The sequence below is a fragment of the Eurosta solidaginis genome, chromosome 3 (genome assembly GCF_040869045.1).
Source record: "Eurosta solidaginis isolate ZX-2024a chromosome 3, ASM4086904v1, whole genome shotgun sequence".
Classification (NCBI taxonomy): domain Eukaryota; kingdom Metazoa; phylum Arthropoda; class Insecta; order Diptera; family Tephritidae; genus Eurosta; species Eurosta solidaginis.
Window position 1 is genome coordinate 177003087 of NC_090321.1, and position 25443 is coordinate 177028529.

At 36.6% G+C, this 25443-nt stretch overlaps 1 protein-coding gene across 3 annotated transcripts in view; it reads left to right on the forward strand.

Moving 5' to 3' along the window:
- LOC137244677 (uncharacterized) overlaps window positions 1-25443 on the forward strand; it is a 164803-nt gene that overhangs the window by 120152 nt on the left and 19208 nt on the right. For all 3 annotated transcript variants that reach the window (XM_067774034.1, XM_067774035.1, XM_067774036.1), the window contains exons 6-7: window positions 9192-9649; window positions 9721-9817. In XM_067774034.1, coding sequence (XP_067630135.1) covers window positions 9192-9649; window positions 9721-9817 — 555 coding nt within the window. The remainder of the gene's footprint in view (window positions 1-9191; window positions 9650-9720; window positions 9818-25443) is intronic.

The window sequence follows — 25443 nt, forward strand, 5'->3', positions numbered from 1 at the left end:
ATTTTTTTTTTTCGAAAAAAACCAAAAAAAATTTTTGTTTCGCTTTATTGTGCTAAATCGTATGTCCGTCGTTTGCCCATCGTTTGTCATGTTTGTCCAGGAAAAATTTTCGTTTGTCCACCTTTTGTTAAAAAGTTATTTCAAAAAAACAAAAATCGTGTGTGAAGTTGGCACCTCCATTTACGAGTAATTAAAAAAACCAAATGCCATTCGTTTGTCCACGTGTGTCCAGGAAAATTTTTCGTTTGTCCACCTTTTATTAAAAAGTTATAACAAAAAAAATTTTTTTTTTCGAAAAAAACCCAAAAAAATTTTTGTTTCGCTTTATTGTGCTAAATCGTATGTCCGTCGTTTGCCCATCGTTTGTCATGTTTGTCCAGGAAAAATTTTCGTTTGTCCACCTTTTGTTAAAAAGTTATTTCAAAAAAACAAAAATCGTGTGTGAAGTTGGCAACTCCATTTACGAGTAATTAAAAAAACCAAATGCCATTCGTTTGTCCACGTGTGTCCAGGAAAATTTTTCGTTTGTCCACCTTTTATTAAAAAGTTATAACAAAAAAATTTTTTTTTCGAAAAAAACCCAAACAATTTTTTGTTTCGCTTTATTGTGCTAAATCGTATGTCCGTCGTTTGCCCATCGTTTGTCCATGTTTGTCCAGGAAAAATTTTCGTTTATCCACCGTTTTTTTAAAAAGTTATTTCAAAAAAACAAAAATTGTGTGTGAAGTTGGCACCTCCATTTACGAGTAATTAAAAAAATCAAATGCCATTCGTTTGTCCATCGTTTGTCCACGATTGTCCAGGAAAAATTTTCGTTTGTCCATATTTTGTTAAAAAGTTATAACAAAAACTTTTTTTTCGAAAAAACCCAGAAAATTTTTTGTTTCGCTTTATTGTGCTAAATCGTATGTCCGTCGTTTGCCCATCGTTTGTCCATGTTTGTCCAGGAGAAATTTTCGTTTGTCCACCTTTTGTTAAAAAGTTATTTCAAAAAACAAAAATCGTGTGTGAAGTTGGCACCTCCATTTACGAGTAATTAAAAAAACCAAATGCCATTCGTTTGTTCATCGTTTGTCCACGTTTGTCCAGGAAAAATTTTCGTTTGTCCACCTTTTGTTAAAAAGTTATAACAAAAACTTTTTTTTTCGAAAAAACCTAAACAATTTTTTGTTTCGCTTTATTGTGCTAAATCGTATGTCCGTCGTTTGCCCATCGTTTGCCCATGTTTGTCCAGGAGAAATTTTCGTTTGTCCACCTTTTGGTAAAAAGTTATTTCAAAAAACAAAAATCGTGTGTGAAGTTGGCACCTCCATTTACGAGTAATTAAAAAAACCAAATGCCATTCGTTTGTTCATCGTTTGTCCACGTTTGTCCAGGAAAAATTTTCGTTTGTCCACCTTTTGTTAAAAAGTTATAACAAAAAATTTTTTTTTCGAAAAAACCCAAAAATTTTTTGTTTCGCTTTATTGTGCTAAATCGTACGTCCGTCGTTTGCCCATCGTTTGTCCATGTTTGTCCAGGAGAAATTTTCGTTTGTCCACCTTTTGTTAAAAAGTTATTTCAAAAAACAAAAATCGTGTGTGAAGTTGGCATCTCCATTTACGAGTAATTGAAAAAACCAAATGCCATTCGTTTGTCCACGTTTGTCCAGGAAAAATTTTCGTTTGTCCACCTTTTGTTAAAAAGTTATAACAAAAATGTTTTTTTTTCGAAAAAAACCCAAAAAAATTTTTGTTTCGCTTTATTGTGCTAAATCGTATGTCCGTCGTTTGCCCATCGTTTGTCCATGTTTGTCCAGGAGAAATTTTCGTTTGTCCACCTTTTGTTAAAAAATTATTTCAAAAAAACAAAAATCGTGTGTGAAGTTGGCACCTCCATTTACGAGTATTTAAAAACACCAAATGCCATTCGTTTGTCCACGTTTGTCCAGGAAAAATTTTCGTTTGTCCACCTTTTGTTAAAAGGTTATTTCAAAAAAAACAAAAATCGTGTGTGAAGTTGGCACCTCCATTTACGAGTAATTAAAAAACCAAATGCCATTCGTTTGTCCATCGTTTGTCCACATTTGTCCAGGAAAATTTTTCGTTTGTCCACCTTTGGTAAAAAGTTATAACAAAAATTTTTTTTTTTTTTCGAAAAAACCTAAAAAAATTTTGTTTAGCTTTATTGTGCTAAATCGTATGTCCGTCGTTTGCCCATCATTTGTTCATGTTTGTCCAGGAGAAATTTTCGTTTGTCCCCCTTTTGTTAAAAAGTTATTTCAAAAAAACAAAAATCGTGTGTGAAGTTGACACCTCCATTTACGAGTAATTAAAAAAACCAAATGCCATTCGTTTGTCCAGGAAAAATTTTCGTTTGTCTACCTTTTGTTAAAAAGTTATAACAAAAATGTTTTTTTTTTTCGAAAAAACCCAAAAAAAAATTTTGTTTCGCTTTATTGTGCTAAATCGTATGTCCGTCGTTTGCCCATCGTTTGTCCATGTTTGTCCAGGAGAAATTTTCGTTTGTCCACCTTTTGTTAAAAAGTTATTTCAAAAAAACAAAAATCGTGTGTGAAGTTTGCACCTCCATTTACGAGTAATTAAAAAAACCAAATGCCATTCGTTTGTCCAGGAAAAATTTTCGTTTGTCCACCTTTTGTTAAAAAGTTACAGCATAAAATTTTTTTTTCGAAAAAACCAAAAAAAAAAATTTGTTTCGCTTTATTGTGCTAAATCGTATGTCCGTCGTTTGCCCATCGTTTGTCCATGTTTGTCCAGGAGAAATTTTCGTTTGTTCCCCTTTTGTTAAAAAGGTATTTCAAAAAAACAAAAATCGTGTGTGAAGTTGTACGAGTAATTAAAAAAACCAAATGCCATTCGTTTGTCCATCGTTTGTCTACGTTTGTCCAGGAAAAATTTTCGTTTGTTCACCTTTTGTTAAAAAGTTCTAACAAAAAAATTTTTTTTTCGAAAAAACCCAAAAAAAAATTTTGTTTCGCTTTATTGTGCTAAATCGTATGTCCGTCGTTTGTCCATCGTTTGTCCATGTTTGTCCAGGAAAAATTTTCATTTGGCTACCTTTTGTTAAAAAGTTATAACAAATTTTTTTTTTTTTTTCGAAAAAACCCAAAAAAATTTTTGTTTCGCTTTATTGTGCTAAATCGTATGTCCGTCATTTGCCCATCGTTTATCCACGTTTGTCCAGGAAAAATTTTCTTTTGTCCACCTTTTGTTAAAAAGTTATTTCATTCAACAATTTCTGATGATGACTTCAGACTGAAGTCGAAATATCGACAAATTAAATAATATAATTGTATATCAAAAATTCACGTACTGTGTTTTATTAAGAATATACAATTATTTGGCCTAGAGCTCGTTTTTATTTAAAAAGTTATAATTCAAAGGCCGTAAACAACAAAAATAATTTTTGTTATAACTTTTTAACAAAAGGTGGACAAACGAAAATGTTTCCTAGACAATCGTGGACAAACGATGGACAAACGAATGGCATTTGGTTTTTTTTAATTACTCGTAAATGGAGGTGCCAACTTCATACACAGTTTTTGTTTTTTTGAAATAACTTTTTAAAAAAAGGTGGACAAACAAACATTTTTCCTGAAAAAACATGGACAAACGATGGGCAAACGATGGACATACGATTTAGCACAATAAAGCGAAACAAAAAATTTTTTGGGTTTTTTCGAAAAAAAATGTTTTTGGTTATAACTTTTTAACAAAGGGTGGACAAACGAAAATTTTTCCTGGACAAACGTGGACAAACGAATGGCATTTGGTTTTTTTAAATACTCGCAAATGGAGGTGCCAACTTCACACACGGTTTTTTTTTTTTTTTTTTGAAATAACTTTTTAACAAAAGGTGGACAAACGAAAATTTTTCCTGGACAAACATGGACAAACGTTGGACAAACGAATGAGATATGGTTTTTTTAATTATTCGCCCAAGTAGGTGCCAACTTCACAGAGCTGAGATATCCTAACCTAAAAGTGCAAAAAACACCATTTTTGCCCATATTTGAGGTTATGTAGCCTTGCAGATATTTTCTTTCACCAGATTTGGATTCAGCGCGTCATAAACCTTCGGAAAAATAGTCTGGTTTCTGGGTCAACAAATTTGTTAAATTTTGTCGGCCTGTGTTATTGTAGAATCGTGGTGGTATGTTTCATAATTAAAATTGTGAGATTACTGCGTTAAATTTTTTAAATTTTGAAGCAAATGCAAAATGTAAACGCGGTTAATAAATATATATTCATTACCCTGTGGTTGTAGTAGGGGCAGGCCCCATCTATATACACATTACGAGCAGTTTTACCATTGGTATGTCATTGGAGGTGGCGTCCTCCCACACTCTGCAGACTTTAGGGTTAATTTTTTCTCAACATGTCATACATTGCAGACTTTGGGGTATACATTTTCTCAATATCTCCCACATTGTAAGAAATATCCACCGAAGAGACTTGTGCCCCTATTACCGTTTACAACTCAACTCTGGTTGAGTTGAAATTTCGCAATTTGGTATTACAGATTACAACTCAACCTGTCAAAAAAAATTTCGGTTGAATTGTCTAGTCTTACAACTTTTTGTGGCATTGCCGTTTACAACCTTGTGTTGGTGTAGTTGTCAAAGACGTCGAAAGCTTACAACTGCTTACTAGCAGTTGTCTCATGCAATTTTGCAGTTGTTTTGAAAAAATGTTACGTTTTAGAAGACGGTTCACCGCCTAATTTTTAACAAAGATGTTCAAAGTTGATATCAAAAGACACGTTTCGACCTCCGATTTAAGAATCCGAAAACACAAATTGTAATTCTTTGCGACAGCATGGCACTGCTAATACGCGTCCAAAAATATCGAGAAGCGTATTAATCTCGAGAACAATAATCCGAAGGCGGAAAAGAAACATTTTATCTCTTGTCCGGAGATATTTGTAGTTGAAGTTGGCGATTTTCATGTGGTTGTTGTAATGTTGTTGTCTTTTTTCGGTTTTTGTTTAATATCTTTTGAAGGAGTTAAAATTTTTATTTTCCGCCTTCGGATTATTAATACTGATGCCAAGACGCATCGTTTAATACCTCTCTCGATATTTTTGGACACGTATTAGCAGGGTCATGCTGTCGTAAAGAATTACCACAAAAATTAAAAATTTTATTTCTAATAAAATCTAATTTCATGTGGTTGTTGTATTTTGCCAGATTTTTTGTACACAGCTATGCAGAAAGGTGTTGGACCCAACCAGAGTTATTTTTACGAATCGCGGCCAAAGGCCGTCAACGCAGAACGATGTTCTGGGCAAAAAAAACTGTGGAACGGGCCTCATATTTCGTACCCTCTCGGGCCATTTTGTGGGTCTTTGTAAATATCTTTCAAAAGAAATAAAATTTTTAATTTCCGCTCTCGAATCCTAAAAACGGAGATGGAAACCCGTCTTTTGATACCACCTTTGATAAGAGTTAGATGGTGCACGGGCTTATAAAACGTTATCAAAAAAAAAGCAAAACATTTAAAGCCGGTAGTTAAACCTTTTTTAATCAAACAATAATCAACAATGTTGTACACATTTCTAGAAAAAACAACGTTTAAACGAATTACATTGAATAACTTTTTGACTTTAGTTGGACGAGGCTGGCCGCAGTTCGGATGCAGCCAAAATAGGTGAAATAATTATGCGAGTCCCATTGATACTTATCACTACTCCTGGGAATCCTATTTGAGTAAAATACAGTTTTTTCTGTTTGGGTTTTAATCTACTTCGCACAAATATTCTCCTCAATAATATCTAAAACCAGTCCAACACCAAAATCATTTCCACATCATATTTGATAGCTGCCGTCAGCAAGGAATCGGAGTATGGCGCATAATTTTAAAATACGAACGCGTATGCGGAAATGGTCCTTAATTTTGTTTAGTACTGAGTAAAATGCTCCCTTTCAAATCTGCAAAATAACTTCATATGAAACTCATTATTTGTTTGTCACTTAAACATTTTCTTACTTGGTGCTTGGTAGTTCCAAGGAATTGGAATGATCACGCGAATGTTTTCCGTATTCGCGAAATGTCAATCACCAACATTTTTGTCATTATAAAATAGATTTCATATAATATTAATAAAAAAAAAACACATTTGAAAATGCTTAAATTTCTGCCACAAATTGATCAGCTGTTTATTTATCTGTCAAATCATCACTTTCTGAAGTTGGCAACTCAATTCAATTTCAACTGAAACAAGTTGTAATTCGTAATACCAAACAGGAGTTGAGTTGTCTTAAAGTTGAGTTGTTTTAATTACAACCCAACTAAGTTGAGTTGTAAACGGTAATAGGGGCATTGATACTGGGCATAGTAATAGGGCCATGAGAATTTGAGGTTTACGCCGATCACTTTATCGGCGGCGGTGGCGTAGGATCCATAGTTTACCGGATGCGGCATAACTACTTTAAATAATTTGATTCTCTTATATAAAAAAAAATACAATTTAGGAAAGGATTTGTTTATATGTATTTAAAAAAATCGACGTTTTGACAATTTCGGACCTCCCAGCAGCAGGTTCTATATACTGGAGTGATCCGGGGTTTTTGCCAGGACCAATGCCTGACATTTCAATGTAACGCGGGTCAATTTCTCGCGGATCGTTCAAAGAATCGCAGCTGTCTGAAGGTCTGTGTCTGTTCTTCGTTCACTAACTCCAGGGAGGTTTCGAACCTAACCCCGGTTCTAGGGACTGGTCAGCAGAAAAAAATACAAATACTTAAAATGGTTTCACTTTTGACTGTATGTATCGTGCAAAGCGTAATTACGCCGAAGGAGATTTTCTAGGCTACACGTCGTCGACGAGATTTCTTTGGATCAACAGTTGCTACCGCGTTTCCTAGCCCTAACAGTGTATGCCAGAACAAAACATATAGGACTGTGACATCCAATTAATGCCTCCGCAGACGTCTTTTAACTAGGTGTAGCTCCGAAGACTTTCTAACGGATGTTTTTGTCGCGCCTTGTTGCCGAACTACATAGCCCACAAGAGACTTTGCGAATCACCAGAGAAATACCTTGAAACGTTAGAGAGTAACTCTCCGGCCAAAGATGCAGCCTTTGAAATCATAAGCTGTCTAAGTGGATATCATTGCGTAGCTCATGGTGAAAATCGCATAATCCCAGGCGCATCTACAGTAATTTCAACTTTGCAAGGACCGGGATAAAATTTTTAAGTCGAAATTTGGAGAGTTCTAAACATTGATTTCAATAGCGTTAAACCAAAACGATATTTTAAAATGAAAGTCGACCAATTTTAAGTTGGAAAATGTTAATGGTTATATGCTCAGTCCAACTAGTTTTTTCTAGCCTTCTAGCTTCAGTTTTCGACTGTCTTGGGAAAGCTTTTGCTTTGCCACTTTGAGTCTTCATGGAAAGGTCAGAGCCTCACCTGGTTAATATATGTTCCTACATATTCACATTTGTAACAGGAGCCGTGCTTTGGATAACCTATAATCATGATGATTTTTCCAAGGGACTAGAAAGTTGGGTTTTGGTAATGATCAAGTGTGAAAATCGAAATCAACATTTCAGAGGCTGTTATTTAGTTTCGCAAATAAACACCAGATGTTTGAATATAAGGCCAATGACTTCAAATCCTTTCCCATACGTATATCTTCAACTTGAGTATGAAGTGAGAGTAATTTCAATGGGATATTAAAACCCCATTGAGTCTCTGAGCGAAAACCTGAGGGTTGCTATCCCTGGTTTGCCGTAACTGTAGAACAATTATGTCCGAAAAGAGATAAATCTGTGGTAACTTTTTCTAAGAAAGAGTTACACGATTTTTTGCAGTGGTACAACCATACAAATACAAAATGCTTCCAAATGCGTATTCCGTTTTTATATTGCATCACCGATTTCGCTTATTATTTTAGCCATTTGAAAAATGCAGAACTTTTTTTGGTGTAATTTTTAATAACTCGAGGAAAATTTGACTTGGGTCATTTTATTTTAATTCGTTGTTTTTTATTAATTTTCTCAAAAATGTTTGCAAAGTGAGCAATTGAATTTATTATATAAATTTTCTTTTTTATTTTTGTTTTAATAACTTGGAGAAATCGGTGATGCAAAATCCGTTGCTATGTTGAGCTGGCATTGAAAGCGCTTTTTTTTTTTAATAACTTTTGAACGGCTGAAAAGAAGTAAATTTCGCAATTGGATTCTTATAACTGGAAATGATGCGCATCCGTTTAGATCCCTTTGACCAATTTTCGACATGAACAATAAACGGCCAAGACATCCCAACAGACATCTGATTGATGAGCCAACACCGCGTAGGGGCTTAAGGAGTCATCTCCGTAAGCATTATGAGGAAATACGGCACCTGAGAACTCAGCCGTATGAAGCAAAAAAGCACAAGCAGGTCCTCAGTGAACTCCACAAACAGGCGTCGGACCTTTATGCCAGGAATTGCCCGGTGAATCCAGGCCTCAAAGAACAGTACCCGAAACTTGCGGAAGAGGAACGCATACTCCCCAGGGAAACGCGAGTTACTCTAGCTCAACTTCGTTCTGGGTACTGTAACAGGCTAAACTCTTACCTATCCAGAATCAACCTCGACATACAAAATGTATGCCCCGCTTGCAATGTGTCCACACATGACACCAACCATCTCTTTAATTGTAATGTGGAACCAACGCCTTTAACACCCCTTTCGTTGTGGTCCACCCCTGTTGAAACAACAAGTTTCCTTGGACTCCCGTTAGGGGATATTGATGACAATTTGTGATCGGTCGCACCTATTATGTTGGGCGAAGCACTGCTACAACAACAACAACAACAGTCTTAAATGAGTGCGAAACATAGCAACGCGCTGCGCCGCCGCCGAACGTCATAAATAACGGCGGCTTGGATATCTAATGAAAATATGCTTGTCGAATTGGGTATCTTGACACTGCTAGAACAACAGGGTATTCTATTTCATGACATCGATTCTTTTAGAACAAAGAAATTGAACATCAAATATACAAGTGTGCAACATTTTCATTTGCACGTGTTCGTTCTATTCCAGTTTATAGTTTTTGCTACAAACATCAAAAGCTTTATTTTTAATTAGCGATGCGAGGGGCGCAATTCGTTCAAATCGCCAATCACAATAGGGCTGTATGTTATATTTTAAAATAATAAATTTTACTTGCTCCACTTTTATCTTTACCCTTTTAGCTTATTCATGTACTGAATGTGGACTGAAGTTTCCGCACAAGAAATTACATCAACAACATTTGGACACGACAGGCCACAAAGCTGATGGTGCTATTTGTGAGGTTTGCGGTGCGGATTTTTCCTCGAAGAATGCACTCTATCAGCACATAATACGCGTCCATAAAAAAGATAACTTTTTCGAGTGCCACATTTGTCAAAATCGTTTTACATTGAAAGCAAATTTGGAACGTCATGTACAATTGCATACAGAAGTGAAACGTACATATGTTTGCGATATTTGTGGCTCGTCGTATTTCACATATCCAGCTTTGAAAGATCACTATAGTAATGCTCACACGGATGCCTCAGAGTGTAAGTGTACTTTGTGTGGCAAACGTTTTGGTTCGGTAAAATCGCTACAGCGCCATTTGCCATCACATTCGGAAGAACGTCCTCATAGCTGTTGTTATTGTGATCAGGTAAACTTTGTGTACTTGCTATATGTACCTAGATATTAATTGCAATTACTTTTTTCTTTGATCATCAATAGACGTTCAAGTGGAAAACTCATCTCGTTCGTCATAAGCAAACTGTGCACGGTAATCAACCATCGCCGAAGAAAGTAAGGCGATTGGCAAAGGATGAAGGTTAGTTGCTTTTAATGTATATTTTGTGTGTAAGTTGGAATATGTTTTATAAATATTGCAGAGTGCAGACTAGGTATGCCAATTCCGGAATCACGGGCATATTTGATCTCGGAATAGCAATACCGAGACCTCAATTTAAAAAATTGGCATCCCTAGTATATACAGAATTGAAGCGAAAGATAAAGATGCAGCTAAGTTAAATAAAGACAAAGATAGAGATAAAGGTAAATTACAGTAGAGATAGTCTGGAATGGTCCCCATAAAAAATTTGCAAACGTCTACCCCTAAATTTGAAGCGTTTGTTGAAATGGTTTGGGATACTTTAATTTTTGTTTTTGGTCTTTGCAAATACAGCCGAAAATGTTTATTTTGTTATATCTTGGTTATTTGAGGTTTAATTTTTAACATAGAAACGCCATTATCTTGGCCTTGAGAAGCTCTATAAGTCCTTTACATATCCTTTTCAGCTTCCCAGTCGTTTTATAGTTGTAATTCTTTAAACGGCTAGAAATTGGTTAGGTAGGGCTGATTTGACCGATCAATAAAGAAATCGTATAGATATAGACTGAATGTGTCCATAGTGTACAGAATTTGTTTGACGACCAAACGGTAAACCCAAATTAGGTGCGGTGCTAGGACCTAAGTTTTCTAGGACTTAGCTTAATTGCTGCTTAGGGAATTATGAACTCTGTAGCCCCTTCTACCTGAAGCCTTGACCTCGCGAGCGCACCGACGAACTCAGAATGTGCCCAATGTTTGTTCCTGCAGTTCGCACTGCCTAATGTTTTTCGCGAGAGATCAAAAGTGCTACCGAACATAATTTTCAAATATAAATATTGAGTTTATATTCAAATTTAAAATAATAATTAAAATAATAATAATTATGAATAGTGCAGACAGATTATATTATTAATTGGTAAAAATGAGGGACTTAATAGTTATAAGTAGGGCAACCGGAAACATGCCGTAAAAAAATTGTTTTAAGCGCTTAAAATACGCAAAAAATACAAAATTATGCCTTAATATGCACGAAAAATATAGAAATATGCATAAACATGAACTATTAACTCTTCACTCAAATGCATTTAAAAATATAAACACATTCAGTTTCTTTCAACAAAAATACTATATTGAATTTTATTCAGGAAGGTACAAAAACAGGTTAAGACAAAATATTTAGCCAAATTTTTAAAAATAATTGATTACCTGTTATCGCGGAATATATTCTTAAACATAGAAAAGGACCTGTCCACATATATGCTGGTAATAGGCGCGAACTTGAAGGCACAGATTTCAGTGATATATTTTTCAAGCGGTTGAATCAAATTAACAGATTCAATTTGGCTTACAATACTTTTTAAGACGGCAATCCCCTTGTTCTTGTTAAGAACCAAATTAAGCTTATCGCTTACAGGTGAAACATTTACAGCACTAATTTTTCAGTTTTCACAACAATTTCTACTTGGGCGGATATAGTCAATGAACTTGCTTCTAATTTCGAAAGTGATTCTGGCAAAAAATTGTAGTTACTGTAGATAAATAAAATATGGCTACGTAGTTTGTAATTGCGCAACAAATCCTGCGCTTCCTTAACTGCCTGTGAATCTAGACAATCAAGGGTGTTAATGATTTGACTTATGATATCGAAGTTTTGGGATTAGTAGCTGACGGCATCCAGCCACGTCCCCCACCGTGTTATTATTGGCCGTGAAGGAAGCGGTGATTTGGAGATTTTAGAAAATTTTTATTTTTATTACAAATAAAATGATCAACCAAAGGATGCTGATCTCGTAGGTCCCCACAAACTTCATGAAGCCCCTGAGCAACACAAGTTACGTGCGTAATCTGCGTGATGTATCTGTTACCAGTAGCAAAATCTTGTTCCTGTCGTAATCCACGCCTAAAATCTTTACAGAGTCGTCGAACAGCTGTGCTATAGAACTGTGGTCTGCCTTTTCCAAAACCGCGATGTTCAGCAAAAAAGGTTTACTAGACAAATGTTCGTTACAATCTAACACTCCTATTATGACATTGGCAATGTACCTGCCTAAAGTATCAGTGGTCTCGTCAATTGACAACCAAATATAATGGTTTTTTATCATATTTTTTATATCTTTTATTGTTGACGAAAATATACTTCAAATATTTTCCCGCAAAGTAGTTTCGCAAGGCGTTTTAAAATTTGTGTATTTATCCAAAAAAGGTTTAAAATGTTTGTTTCTCACTTTATAGAGTGGAATATCAGCAGCTAAAAGTGCCTCGCACAAATCTTTATTAACACTGCCAAGCGTTAAGCTTTCTTGTAGGAACTGGTGCGCAGTGTCTCAAGGTTTTGGGAACCATTAATATGAGAAGCTGCTTGCAAATGCTGTTTAATAGAAAACAACTTAGTTTTACAATACCTTAGTGTATATAGCTGAAACTAGTAGGAATAGTATAATTCTAACGTAAACTTTCCTTGTTAACTTCTAACAGCTGATTTAACTTTCAGCCTCGATAGTAGATAGTGCTTATAACCTTGCGTAGCGCTGCGATGTTGCGCTAATACCGAGAGCGCTTCACTGGTGCTTATAGACTATTTTGCAACAACAGTCACGCCAATAACCCTCAAAATATTTGAAATGCAATCGCGAGTAACGTTTTAAGCGCCAATCGAATGTAACTTGACTTCTTGCAGATTATTTCTCATATCGCTCTTTTATTTCTTTGTTTTAAATAATTATATACCTGTGATATTATCACAGTGTAAAGATGTATGCCTGTGATTTTATTTCTTTTTCTAACCTTTTTTTTCTAACAGGTCTTCCTTTATGTCGAGTCTTGTAGGGTCTTTTTCGTTTAATGTTTACTATGGTGATTTAATAAAAATGCATAACTTTGAAATTTATATAATATTAATCGTGAAGTGCCTTATTGTAAACCTTCACAAGTAGCGCAACTCACAGCTGGTTGCTCAAAATTAACACACACACAAACATCACTAAAGTCCATATTACGAAAAACTCTAAGAAATTTTCAAGTTAAATATTAAACAGATATAAACTTTGCCAATTTTGGAATGTATAGCATTTATTACACATTATTTGCAGTAATTAAGTGGAAGTTTTAGTTTATACTCAAGTATTCAATAATTTTTTTTACTTATCTATTATTTATGCAAAGATTGAAGGTATATTGATGCAATGCAATTTTGTTCTTCCTGGTAGTCTTCATAATCGCAAATAAGCATTTATTTTTAAAATATGCAAAAAAATTCTTTTATTGCAAAATATGCTGAAATATGCTCTAACAAATATGGCTTAAACACTTTCTTTTTTTAAAAATAACATTCCCACATTATATCGTGATAGAGCATACGAAAGTAAACATGCTTGAGCTAATTTTTGGTTGCCCTTGTTATAAGTTGTAGGGCATAAACGTTGCTTCATAATAATTTTTGAATGAGAATTGAAAAATGTTTGTTCAATAATAATTTTTTGTCAACGTTTAGTTTTTCTTCATTCAATAATTACTTTTCAACGTTTTTTTTACGTTGCTTGATAATTATTATGATCAATAAATCTTTATGTTTTTTCGTTGGCATTAAAAGTTCTAATATTGATAGAATTTAGAGTAGATATTATTGATTTCTTTTATTCATAGCTTTTAGTCTACAAAACAGGTACATACGACTTTGGGCGCCCCCAACAAAGTACGTCAGCAATATCTTCCTAGAAATATCTGACGCTAATTGGTTAGCCGGGAAACCAAGTTTTTAATAACCTGTTTATTCCAATTCAGTGGAGACTTCTACCGGAGGGTACCAAAATCACTTATCCGGCAAAGCCTTCGAATTCTCATTAGCTGTGCTTTGCATAATTTAAGATGTTATGCCGGTAGCTCGGTTTTGGACTATCTGCTGTTATATTGAGCAAGATGGCGCATGCTCTCAAAGTTTTTGAGTACGAAGAAAATATAGCCCATTAGGCTGATTTACGGTTTGGTTTAGCCTTTGCAATATGCTAGGCTATCTGAGATACGGCTTATCTTATTTAAAAAGTCATCGTGAAAAGAACCACCCAACAAATTACTTGGCTTTGTCCTGATCAAAAAGCTCGGAATCAAGTGAATGGCTCAATGATAAATCAATGACAAAATGATCAATGTCAGGCATAACTCCAGAGACCACATTTTACGGAGTCTAGAAGATCCAAATATCTTCATGAGCATGATTTGAAGGCTGATCGGAACAACAAATGAAAATACAACAAAAATATTTGGCGAATGACGGAAGGTCTCAAGCCCGATGTGCAGAGTGTATTAAAGAAAGGTGGTAACACTTTTCTCATTGCTAAGCAGTAAGGGAGATGATGAGGCTGATTCCTCAATTCCCTAAGATGGAACGTACCGTCTGACTATGAGAAAAAATGGTAATATTTCGGTTGGCAAATAACAATGGCCCAGGTAATTATGCACTTATTGCCAATGTGTTCGAACATAAATATAAAGCATTGGTTAAAAGCGTGTATTAACGCTTTTGTAAAATATGGTCGCACGATCGCATGCCTACCATGCTTACTCCAATACTTAAGATATGTGATTACACAAACAACAGGCCAGGATGCTCAGATATTGCAAAAGATTGATGCCCACAACACCTTTATCCAGCAGCACTATTATGACCAAAAGAAAAATTAAATTGTTTTCCTATTGCCAACTCAAAAAAATACCTACCTATCGCTCATAATCAGGGCTGCTCCTATACATTTGTAGCACTTTTGTTTTTGTTTTGCCTTAAATCATGGGCACAGATACAAATCACACTTCAAATATAAAAAAAATCATAGCACTCCCATATGCCCTCACATATCATTTTGAATCATATGAAAAAAAAATCGAATTTCTTATGAAAGTGCCAAAAAAAAGCACTCCCGTTTGAAGCTCAGGCACTTGTGTATGATGAAAAAAATTTACACTAACAATTTGACAACTAAAAATTATTCAAAAATATAATAGCACTGAAAAAAATTTGTAATAAAAACTGATTCATAAATAAAATTAAAATAGATAACTGACCGCAGAGCTGAAATACATGGGGTATATGACCAAAGAATATAAGCAAAACTGTACCAAAAGAAGATGAGCTTATTCTAACTTCATATGATAATAGTTGATTATCCTCAAGGGAAGTCAGTAACTAGTGTTACAAAATTCTGGTTCAGAACTAGACCTAGAGTGCCAAATAATAGTTCGTTAGTAGCTAGATTTGCAATTATAAAATAGAGAGGTTGGATTTTCATATTTCATATTTAACATATGTGACCCGGTCTATGAAAAGGTGGCTTATGACTCAAAAAAAATTACTACTACTAAGAAATGCATTGTTTATCTTTAACAGCTGTTTCTCGCAATTTCTTTTTTGAGTCATAACCCGACTTTTCATAGACCGGGTCACATATATTAAAAAATAGGCCACCAACAAAAATATATATACCAGCTTTAACAAGCTACGACTACATATGAGTATGACTTTTTTCAACACTATGTCCGGAACTATCGAAAGAGGCTATAATATCATACTAGAAGCATCATGTAGGATTTCGCTCGGGTTCGGCGCCAACGAAATATTACCGAGAAAGAACGATATCAGCTGTAAGATTTTACACTAGTTCGTAACTATCCAAAAAGTGTCAATAATGTACTAGTTCTAAAGTGGAAATTTGTATATAGTTGCGGGGACAATTTCCATTGCTTAGGACATCGCATTGTTAAATTCGCCAGATAAAAGTATGTAAATGAGATACATAGATGGCGAACTGTTAGTGGTTCAGAATGCAGTAGAAGTGCATTAGTTTTGATCTAGAGATCGGTTTACGGTGTAGTTTCTGTGATTTTGTATTTTATTTCGGTATATTATTTTTCGTGGTTATGAGACATTTTTTGACTGAAAGTGGGGGAACCATTAAGCAACCCTGCCTATCATTTACTTCTTAAAGATTTTATTAAATTCGGGTGGCATTTCAGTACCTCAGTAATCTCTGTTGCTAATATATGTAAATTTAAATACAAATTTAAAACAAACCACGCGGAGCCCTCTAATTAAGCATTTCAAAAGTTATCAAACTCAATTTCTAATGCGTCTGAGGCTATAGGTCAATGTAATATTTCGCAACTTTCAGAATTAAATTTATTGGCTTTTGTATGTTGACGATATAACTATTTACATAATATTTTAATCAAACATTTTGTAACTTGAAACCAAATCTTCAACTTTTCCGGACCTCAAAAAATTTAAATTTTTTAATCTACTTTTTTTAAATACAAAAAAATGTCAGTGCACATATAATTTTGTACATGTATTGTGATTTGCACTTCCATATAAAAAATGTGCATAACATACTGTAACGAATCTGCCGCAAATCCTCTTATTTGCAATGCTCTGCTAAGTTCGAATCACTAAACTGTTGAATAAATAACTCCAATATTGAATGATGGAAAAATGGCCTTTATTAAGTACTTCACAATAACACTTATACTTGGCTACTCGCTGGCTTAATAACCAAACTGATTGAAACTTTACTATTGGCCGCCAGATCGCGTGCTTAATCAAACTGATTGATAGCTCAACTCAAACTGAATTACTTCTTACTCGCCTGCCCCGCTTTTATAGTTTACGCTGCATACTTCTAGGCTCTTCGATTTCCAGAACTTACTAGTTATTTTCGCTACAAAATCGCCAGCCACAACTACGTGCACAAATTATTGCTCTCTCTTGTGACAACTCAGATAAGATATATGCATGGGTCTGTGCATTGCCGCTCCGCTGCTCGTATACGTACATATGTGTAGCCACAATTATTTATTCCTTTATGTAGATTCATAATGATTGAATTATTGATGTGAATGTTTGTAGTTTACAGTCTCTCGCGCATACATAAGCGCATAAGTAAATGCATCTGTGTGTGACATCTCTTTCGGCTGCCTTATATATGTGTATACATGATTTGATTATTGACGTAAATACTGCTTGGCATGGCCTTAGCATCGCCTTAGTGATGGTATAGGTTAGTGATGCTAATATCCGTGACACTGCCCTCCACCTAAGTCTGATCGTCCCGATCAGACAAATCTCTCGATCTAAACGCTGCTAATCTCTCCAAATGAACCACTTTCATTTTAGTTCGTGGTTTGGTAGTGGTTTGTATGCGGTACACTACATCGTTGATCCGTTTTACAACTTTGTATGGGCCTTCCCAGTTACACTGCAATTTCGGGGACAAACCTTTTTTTCGTTGTGGGTTGTATAGCAGCACCAAATCTCCTTCCTGAAACCCTTCCGAATTAATTGCTTTATCGTACCTCGCTTTCATCTTGTCACTCATAATCTTTGCTCGTTGCCTTACCAGATCGTGTATCTCTCTCAGCTCTTCTTCTAAGACATCAGTGGATTTCTTGACATTCCTCTCCGCATCGGCATCTATCCCATACTTCAAATCAGCTGGCAGTCGAAGGTCATTGCCAAAAATTACCTTTGCGGGAGTTTGGCCCGTTGTGTCATGTACTGCCGATCGGTAGGCCATCAAGAATAATGATATGTGTGTATCCCAGTCCTTATGGTACTTGTCTACTACTTTCCTTAAATGCTCCTCCAATGTTCTATTGAAACGTTCCACCATACCATCGGACTGAGGATGCAATGCAGTTGTCCGTGTTTTTCGAATGCCCAACTTCTTGCACAGTTCTTGGAACACAGCTGATTCAAAATTCCTGCCTTGGTCAGAATGTAACTCCATTGGTACACCATACCTTGCAACCCATTCGTTTTTAACTACTTCTGCTACTGTTTCTGCTTCTTGGTTTGGGATTGGGTATACCTCTGGCCATTTACTGAAATAATCCATAACCACCAGTACGTATTTGTTTCCGCGATTGCTAGTAGGAAATGGACCTGCGACATCCATGGCGATCCTTTCAAATGGTGCACCTGAAATATACTGATTCATCTGGCCATGACTTCGGGTTTTGGGCCCTTTCGCTCTGTTGCATACCTCGCAATTGGCAATCCACTCGGTGACCGACTGACGGCAACCAACCCAATAGAATCTCTGCTTAATTTTCTCGAGTGTCTTCGTGATTCCAAGATGGCCTCCACTTGGACCATTGTGCAACTCGCTGAGCACGTCAGGAATCCTCTTTCTGGGAACAACTATCAGTTTCTTCTTGCATTGACCATCCTCACTCTCCCATACTCGATGCAAGCAACCGGATATCAATTCCAAACTGTTCCACTGTGCCCAATATGACTTCGCAATGGGACTCTCTGCTGACATATCCTCTCTGCTTGGTCTTTCGTTTCGTTCGAGCCCTTGCATAACATGTGACAGATCTGTATCTTCTAGCTGACACTTTCTTAGTTGTTCCTTGTCCCATTCATCCGTACACGTTATAGTCATTAGCCGGACATCTATAATGTCTTCTTTAGCCTCGGCCTTTGAACAGTGCTTGCATTCCAAACTACATGGCCTTCGTGACATTGCATCGGCATTTCCATGGGTACTACCTTTTCGATGCTCAATGGAAAAGTCATAGCTTTGAAGTCGCTCGATCCACCGTGCCAATTGTCCTTCCGGATTACGGAACTGCAGAAGCCATTTCAATGCTGCGTGATCTGTCCTGACATGGAATCGCTGGCCGTAGAGGTATTTGTGAAAATGTTTAATGCACTCTACCAATGCCAACAGCTCTCTCCGCGTAACACAGTAGTTCCTCTCTGGTTTTCCAATCGAACGGCTGTAATATGCAACTACCTTCTCCTGTCCATTGACCAGTTGTGATAAAACGCCTCCTATAGCATATCCACTTGCATCTGTATCTAGAATAAATGTTGCTCCTGGAATCGGATATGCTAACATTGGGGCAGTGCACAAACGCTCCTTCAATGTTTGGAAAGCCACTTCTTGCTCCTTCTTCCATTCAAAGGCTTTGTTTTTTCTTGTAAGCTCATGGAGGCTATGGGCTACGCTGGAAAAATTTGGTACAAATCGGCGGTAATATGTGCACAGCCCAAGAAAACTTCTCAATTCATGTAGGCTCTGAGGTCTTGGCCAATCCTGTACAGCCTCTATTTTTTCGTTCGCAGTGCAGATGCCCTCTGTCGTTACCTTGTGACCCAAATAATTGACTTCCTTTTTAAACAGCGCACACATTTTGGGACTTAACTTCAGACCAGCACCAGCTATTCTCTGGAAAACTTCCTCCAAGTTCTTAAGATGTTCATCAAAGTTCTTGCCCAATACGATGATGTCGTCCAGGTACACCAAGCATGTTTTCCAATGTAGTCCTTTCAGTACCTGGTCCATGAGTCTCTCAAAAGTAGCTGGTGCATTACAAAGTCCAAAAGGCATCACTGTAAATTGCCATCACCGACACTGAAGGCTGTTTTCTCTTTATCTTCCTCCTTCACCACCACTTGCCAGTAGCCGCTTTTCAAGTCCAGCGTGGAAAACCATTTCGTGCCAGATAGCGAGTCGAGAGTATCGTCAATTCTTGGCAATGTGTAGCTATCCTTTTTCGTTATGTCATTCAACTTCCGGTAGTCCACGCAAAACCTCATTTTTCCATCCTTCTTTTTTACAAGTACTACCGGTGAGCTCCATGGACTAGCTGATGGTTCGATGACGCCGCTGTCGCTCATTTCTTGAATGATTTGACTCACAACTTCCCGCTTCGCCAGTGGAACACTACGTGGAGCTTGACGGATCGGCCTCGCATCTCCAGTGTCAATTTGATGTTTCACAACGTTGGTGCGGCCTGGTTTAGAATCATCCTGGTCAAATATGTTCGCGTACTTTAGGAGCAGTTGTTTTGCCTTACTCTGATATGCTTCCTCTAGCCCCTGTATCCATGCCGTGATGTCATTTGAAAGATCAGTATTACTAGCTGAAACGTGTTCCTGGAGCTGTTCACAGTTAATAACTACTTCAGCCTCTTGGCATCTTCCCAAAATAGCTCCTTTAGTCAGTTTGAGTGGTGACTGGAACTCATTGAGTACTCTTACCGGAATACGTCCATCTTGTTTTGTCATAGCCAGGGTTTTTCCTACAAGTATGTTTAGTGTTGATTTGTTTGCTGCTTCGACAACCCACAATTTGTTTGTCCCACAATCTCCATCAACCTTTGCCCAGATGACTGCTTCGGATTTTGGTGGTATTCGCTGACTCTCTTCCACCAGCACTCGTTTACTGCTGTAGCCTCTCTCGTAGCCGAAATTAAGTGGCACATCCATGTTCTTATATCATATCGTCTTGCTTTGCATATCGATCTTGATGCCTTGGTTGATTAAGAAGTCCACTCCAATTATGATTTCATCAACAATACCTGCCACTATAAAATTGTGAAGTACCGAGACGTTGCCAATTGCTACTTCACATTCTACTTCTCCAATTACCTGTGTGTCCTCTCCCGTGGCTGTACGTAATCTTGCTCCAAGCAATGGTCTTATCTTCTTGTTGACTAAATCTGATCGAATGATGGAATGGGATGCACCCGTATCTACAGTCAGTAAACGTTCCTTTCCATCGACATGTCCTCCGACAGTAAGATTGCTTGACCTTCTTCCAATTTGCGAGATAGAGATTATGGGGCATTCAATTGAGGGAGCCAGCTGTCGCCCCTTGCGGCTGACTCGCTTTAGTTTAACGATTGAGTGGATTTGGAGATTTGCTCGTCTCCTTCAGCTCTGCGTTTACGGCCACCCACATTGTTGGAACTATTGGAATTGCTACTGCAATGACGTGCAATGTGACCTGGGTTACCGCACTTGAAACATTTCATAACTCCGGCATTTTTCTGTTGTGATCCCTTCAGAGCTTCCAAAATTGTATCTACCCACTCTGGCCTTTCTGCTTCCACACGATGAGCTTTGTATGCTGGTTTACTCAATAATGACGCCGTTTCCTGAGTCAATGCATGGGATACCGTTTCAGAAAATGTTTGCTTTGGGTTCGCGTATGTGGCTCGCTTCGTTTCGACGTCCCTTATGCCATGTATAAAGCTCTGAATCTTCACTCTTTCCGTGTATTCTACGGGTGCATCCGCATTTGCAAGATGAGCCAATCTTTCAATGTCCGAAGCAAACTCCTGCAAAGTCTCGTTAGCTTTTTGGTAGCGGTTTTGCAATTCTATTTGAAATATCTGTTTCCTGTGTTCGCTTCCGTATCGCCGTTCTACAGCAGCCATCAATGTGTCATAACTGTTCCGTTCGTACTCTGGAATAGTCTGTAAGATTTCGGCAGCTGGTCCTTTCAATGCTACGAAGAGTGCGGCAACTTTATCTTCCACATTCCAGTTGTTCACTGCTGCGGTCTTTTCAAACTGTAGCTTAAAGACCTGGAAAGGAACAGAACCGTCAAAGGATGGTGTTTTTACCTTTGAATTACTAGTTGAAACTGCTGGGTGATTCAGTTGCAACTGCTCGATACGTCCTCTCAAAGCATCCACCTCGGCCTCGATTTTTTCTTCAAACTGTAAAATTTGTGTATCTTGCGCCTCCAACTTCGAGGAAATACGTCCTTCTTGCTCTTCCAGTTGAGCAGAGATCTGCGATGATATCTGTGCTGAAATTTGAGCCGACATTTCGGATATCCGTGCCTCTTGTGCTACAATCTTCGCTGTAATACGGTTCTCCTGCGATTCCAGCTGAGATGACATTTGCGACGACATTTCGGTTATACGCGTTTCTTTTGCTTCCATCTTCGATGTAATCTATGTCGACATTTCTGACATACGCGTTTCTTGTGCTTCAATCTTTGATGTTATACGCGTTTCTTGTGCTTCCATCTTTGATGTTATACGTGTCTCTTGAGATTCCATCTTTGATGTTATACATGTCTCTTGATTTTCCATCTGTGATGACATTGTCGATGTTTGAGCAGATATTGCAGCCAATATCATGTTCAGGTCTGTGTTCGCCATTGTCTGCGGTGTTTCTTCCATTTTTGTTATTTCCTCGCCATCAAGATGAAAGTCATACTCTTCCACATCGATTCCTTCTGCTTCCATTGCCTCTCGTAGCCGTGCCTGAAGTTCAAGTTTAACGCCGCTTGTATTCAATCCACGGCTCTCCAACTCCTTCTTTAGTTGCTGGATCTTCAATTCACTGAACTTTGCCATGTCCTTGTTGTCCTCTGGAATTTATTCAACAATTCCTCTTCTGAATCTGCCGCAAATCCTCTTATTTGCAATGCTCTGCTAAGTTCGAATCACTAAACTGTTGAATAAATAACTCCAATATTGAATGATGGAAAAATGGCCTTTATTAAGTACTTCACAATAACACTTTACTATTGGCCGCCAGATCGCGTGCTTAATCAAACTGATTGATAGCTCAACTCAAACTGAATTACTTCTTACTCGCCTGCCCCGCTTTTATAGTTTACGCTGCATACTTCTAGGCTCTTCGATTTCCAGAACTTACTAGTTATTTTCGCTACAAAATCGCCAGCCACAACTACGTGCACAAATTATTGCTCTCTCTTGTGACAACTCAGATAAGATATATGCATGGGTCTGTGCATTGCCGCTCCGCTGCTCTTATACGTACATATGTGTAGCCGCAATTATTTATTCCTTTATGTAGATTCATAATGATTGAATTATTGATGTGAATGTTTGTAGTTTACAGTCTCTCGCGCATACATAAGCGCATAAGTAAATGCATCTGTGTGTGACATCTCTTTCGGCTGCCTTATATATGTGTATACATGATTTGATTATTGACGTAAATACTGCTTGGCATGGCCTTAGCATCGCCTTAGTGATGGTATAGGTTAGTGATGCTAATATCCGTGACAATACTTTGTTCTACATGCCATCATTAACCAAACTCTACTTTTTTTATATGTACATATATTATATATTTTTACTTACCAGTATTTGATTTCCTTAAAAATAGATTTCAAAAATACACCAAACACTAACCGCAAAATGAACTGGAATGAAAAATTTGAAATGGGTAATTCCAGCCTATAGTATAAGGGATTGTTATGACAATTAGTGAAATCGAGAACTAAGTTATTTAGGTCGAGTATCTTCATGCGCCGAATTATTAATTTCAAACATTTTTTTAGTTATACACTATGAAAGTCTCACAATTTTATTACATTCCAAAAACTTGTAAATTTCACGAATGACAACTATCAGTTAGTTTAATTAAATGTCAACTTACTTCCCTAAGCACCATCTGTTGGTAAGTAGTTAAATGGTTAGATGTCCTTTTCAAATTGAACATATGCCTCTAGTGTTCAACGGTAGCAAATTACCATGCTGAGATATCTTTTTGCTATGGTGGAAATCTTTCTAATAATAATCTGTGAGAAATTGCAATTATTAATTTCATATTTGCCAAAATTTTCCATTTAAATATATTTTGCTAGAATTTGCCACGGTGCCTTGATATTGTATTTCAATTTTATTAGCGTGTGTGAAATTAAGAAAATTAAGTCGAATCATTTGTAAGATTTTTTACGAAGATTTTTAACTTTAATGTTCTCCTTTAAAACTTTAATAGAATATGAGTAAGTAGAGTACTCTTTCGTCTAACTACCCCAACCCTAAAGGGCAACCCTACTCAAAAATGTCCCTATTGTAATGCGGTGTGAAATACCTTTCGTTTGATGCCCATATCGGCATATTTCATGCAATTTTTTTTAATTTCGAATAGGTGGCAACCCTAAATGGCAACTTTACTCAAATATGTCCCTATTGTAATGCGGAGTGAAATACCTTTCGTTTGATACACATATCGGCATATCTCATGCATTTTTTTAATTTCTAATAGGTGGTAACCCTACTCAAAAATGTCGCTTTGTAATGCGGAGTGAAATACTTTTCGTTTGATACCCATATCGGCATGTCATGCAATTTTTTTTAATTTCAAATAGGTGGCAACCCTACTCAAAAATGTCTCTATTGTAACGCGGAGTGAAATACCTTTCGTTTGATACCCATATCGGCAATTTTATTTTAATTTCGATTAGGTGGTAACCTTGTGAAATATTATGAGTGGCAACACATAGGTAGAAAGTCTTAGAAGGTGATACATTATCTCTGTGCCAAATTTCATTTAAATCGATTGAGCCGTTCCCGAGAACGTTCGGCTATACAAATATGCAAAGAAGTGCTCGTCTAAAGTTAAAAGATTAAGCAACGTAAAAAATAAACGTTGACTCATAACTAGGGCCCGGATTTTTATGCACTATAAACTGGAAAATATGCGCATATAATATGACCTAAAAATCAAAAATATGCACTAAAACACATAAACAATATGCAAAAACACTTCAAATTTTTAAAATTTTTTTTTATTAGTTTTTACTTTTTTTTAAGATTTTAATTAACGCAAGGATATATGTATTGTACTCTTAGTGTGAGACTCCAAATTAATAAAATATACATATATATACCTTTTTAAAGTATACAATAAAATAAATAGCTAAGCACTTTAAAAGTAAAATACCAATAAATTATTTTCAAATCCATACATACATACATATGTACACATACTTAAAATTTTCAGTGTTCTTTGTTGATGGCTTTATTGGCAAACAAGATAAATTGTTCTTTAAAATTTTCAAAGTTAAAGCCTTCCCTATTTGGGCGCAAAAATGTTTTGTACAAGGAAAACGTTCTTTCTACTTCAACACTGGTGATTGGGGCGTACTTGAAGCAAGATAATTCGTGGCGGTCATAACTACTTTCGTTACAGCTGTCACTTGAGTCCATTTGGTCACTTGAACTTAGCACACCGGATATTACCTTAAGTTACTGGAACCCAGTATTTTTTTGCAGAACGGTGTTCAATTTCTCCCGTATCTTTTCACCAAGTTAACCTTGCATCCCTTCAATAGTTGTAACAGCAGCCTCCACAATATGTAATTTTTCAGCCAACGATTTTTTCCCTTCCAATTTAGTTATAATATCTGGCAAGAAGCTGTAGTTTGAATTAATATAGGCTAAATGTGCTTCAATAGAATTTGATGCCATTGCCTTTTTTGCCTTCAATATAGAAGAAGCGTCACCATAATTTAGATCTTTAAGAAAGGTTTGAAACTCGTTAAAAATTTCGCAATAATATTTTGCCGCCTCTAACCAGGTTCCCCATCTTGTTAGTATTGTCTGTGGCGAAAGAGCGATATTGGGAAACAAGTTTTTAAACGCTTCAGCACGCAAAGCAGATTTTAAAAATATTTTCTTTCCATTAGATATTAAGTCGTCAATATCACTAAAACGGGTTCTAACATCTTCGGTCACTCGATGCATTGCATGTGCCAAACAAGTAACGTGCAGTAATTTTTGGATAAAATACCTTCAGCGTTTTTGCTGACTTTACTATATATGGAGCTTCGTCAGTGACATAAAAAAGAATTTTCGACTTTTCGAAAGCAGGGCCCAATAATTGCATGTAATCATCAAATGCTCTTGCAATTGTGGAATGATTTGTCCGTTCTAGACAAACGACGTTTAATAAAAAGAATTTGGAGCTCACATCTTTGTCTGGATGTAATATTCCCACTAAAATGTTTGCTACGAAACGGCCTTGTATGTCAGTCGTTTCATCAATTGATACCCACAAAAAGTGGTTCTTCAAT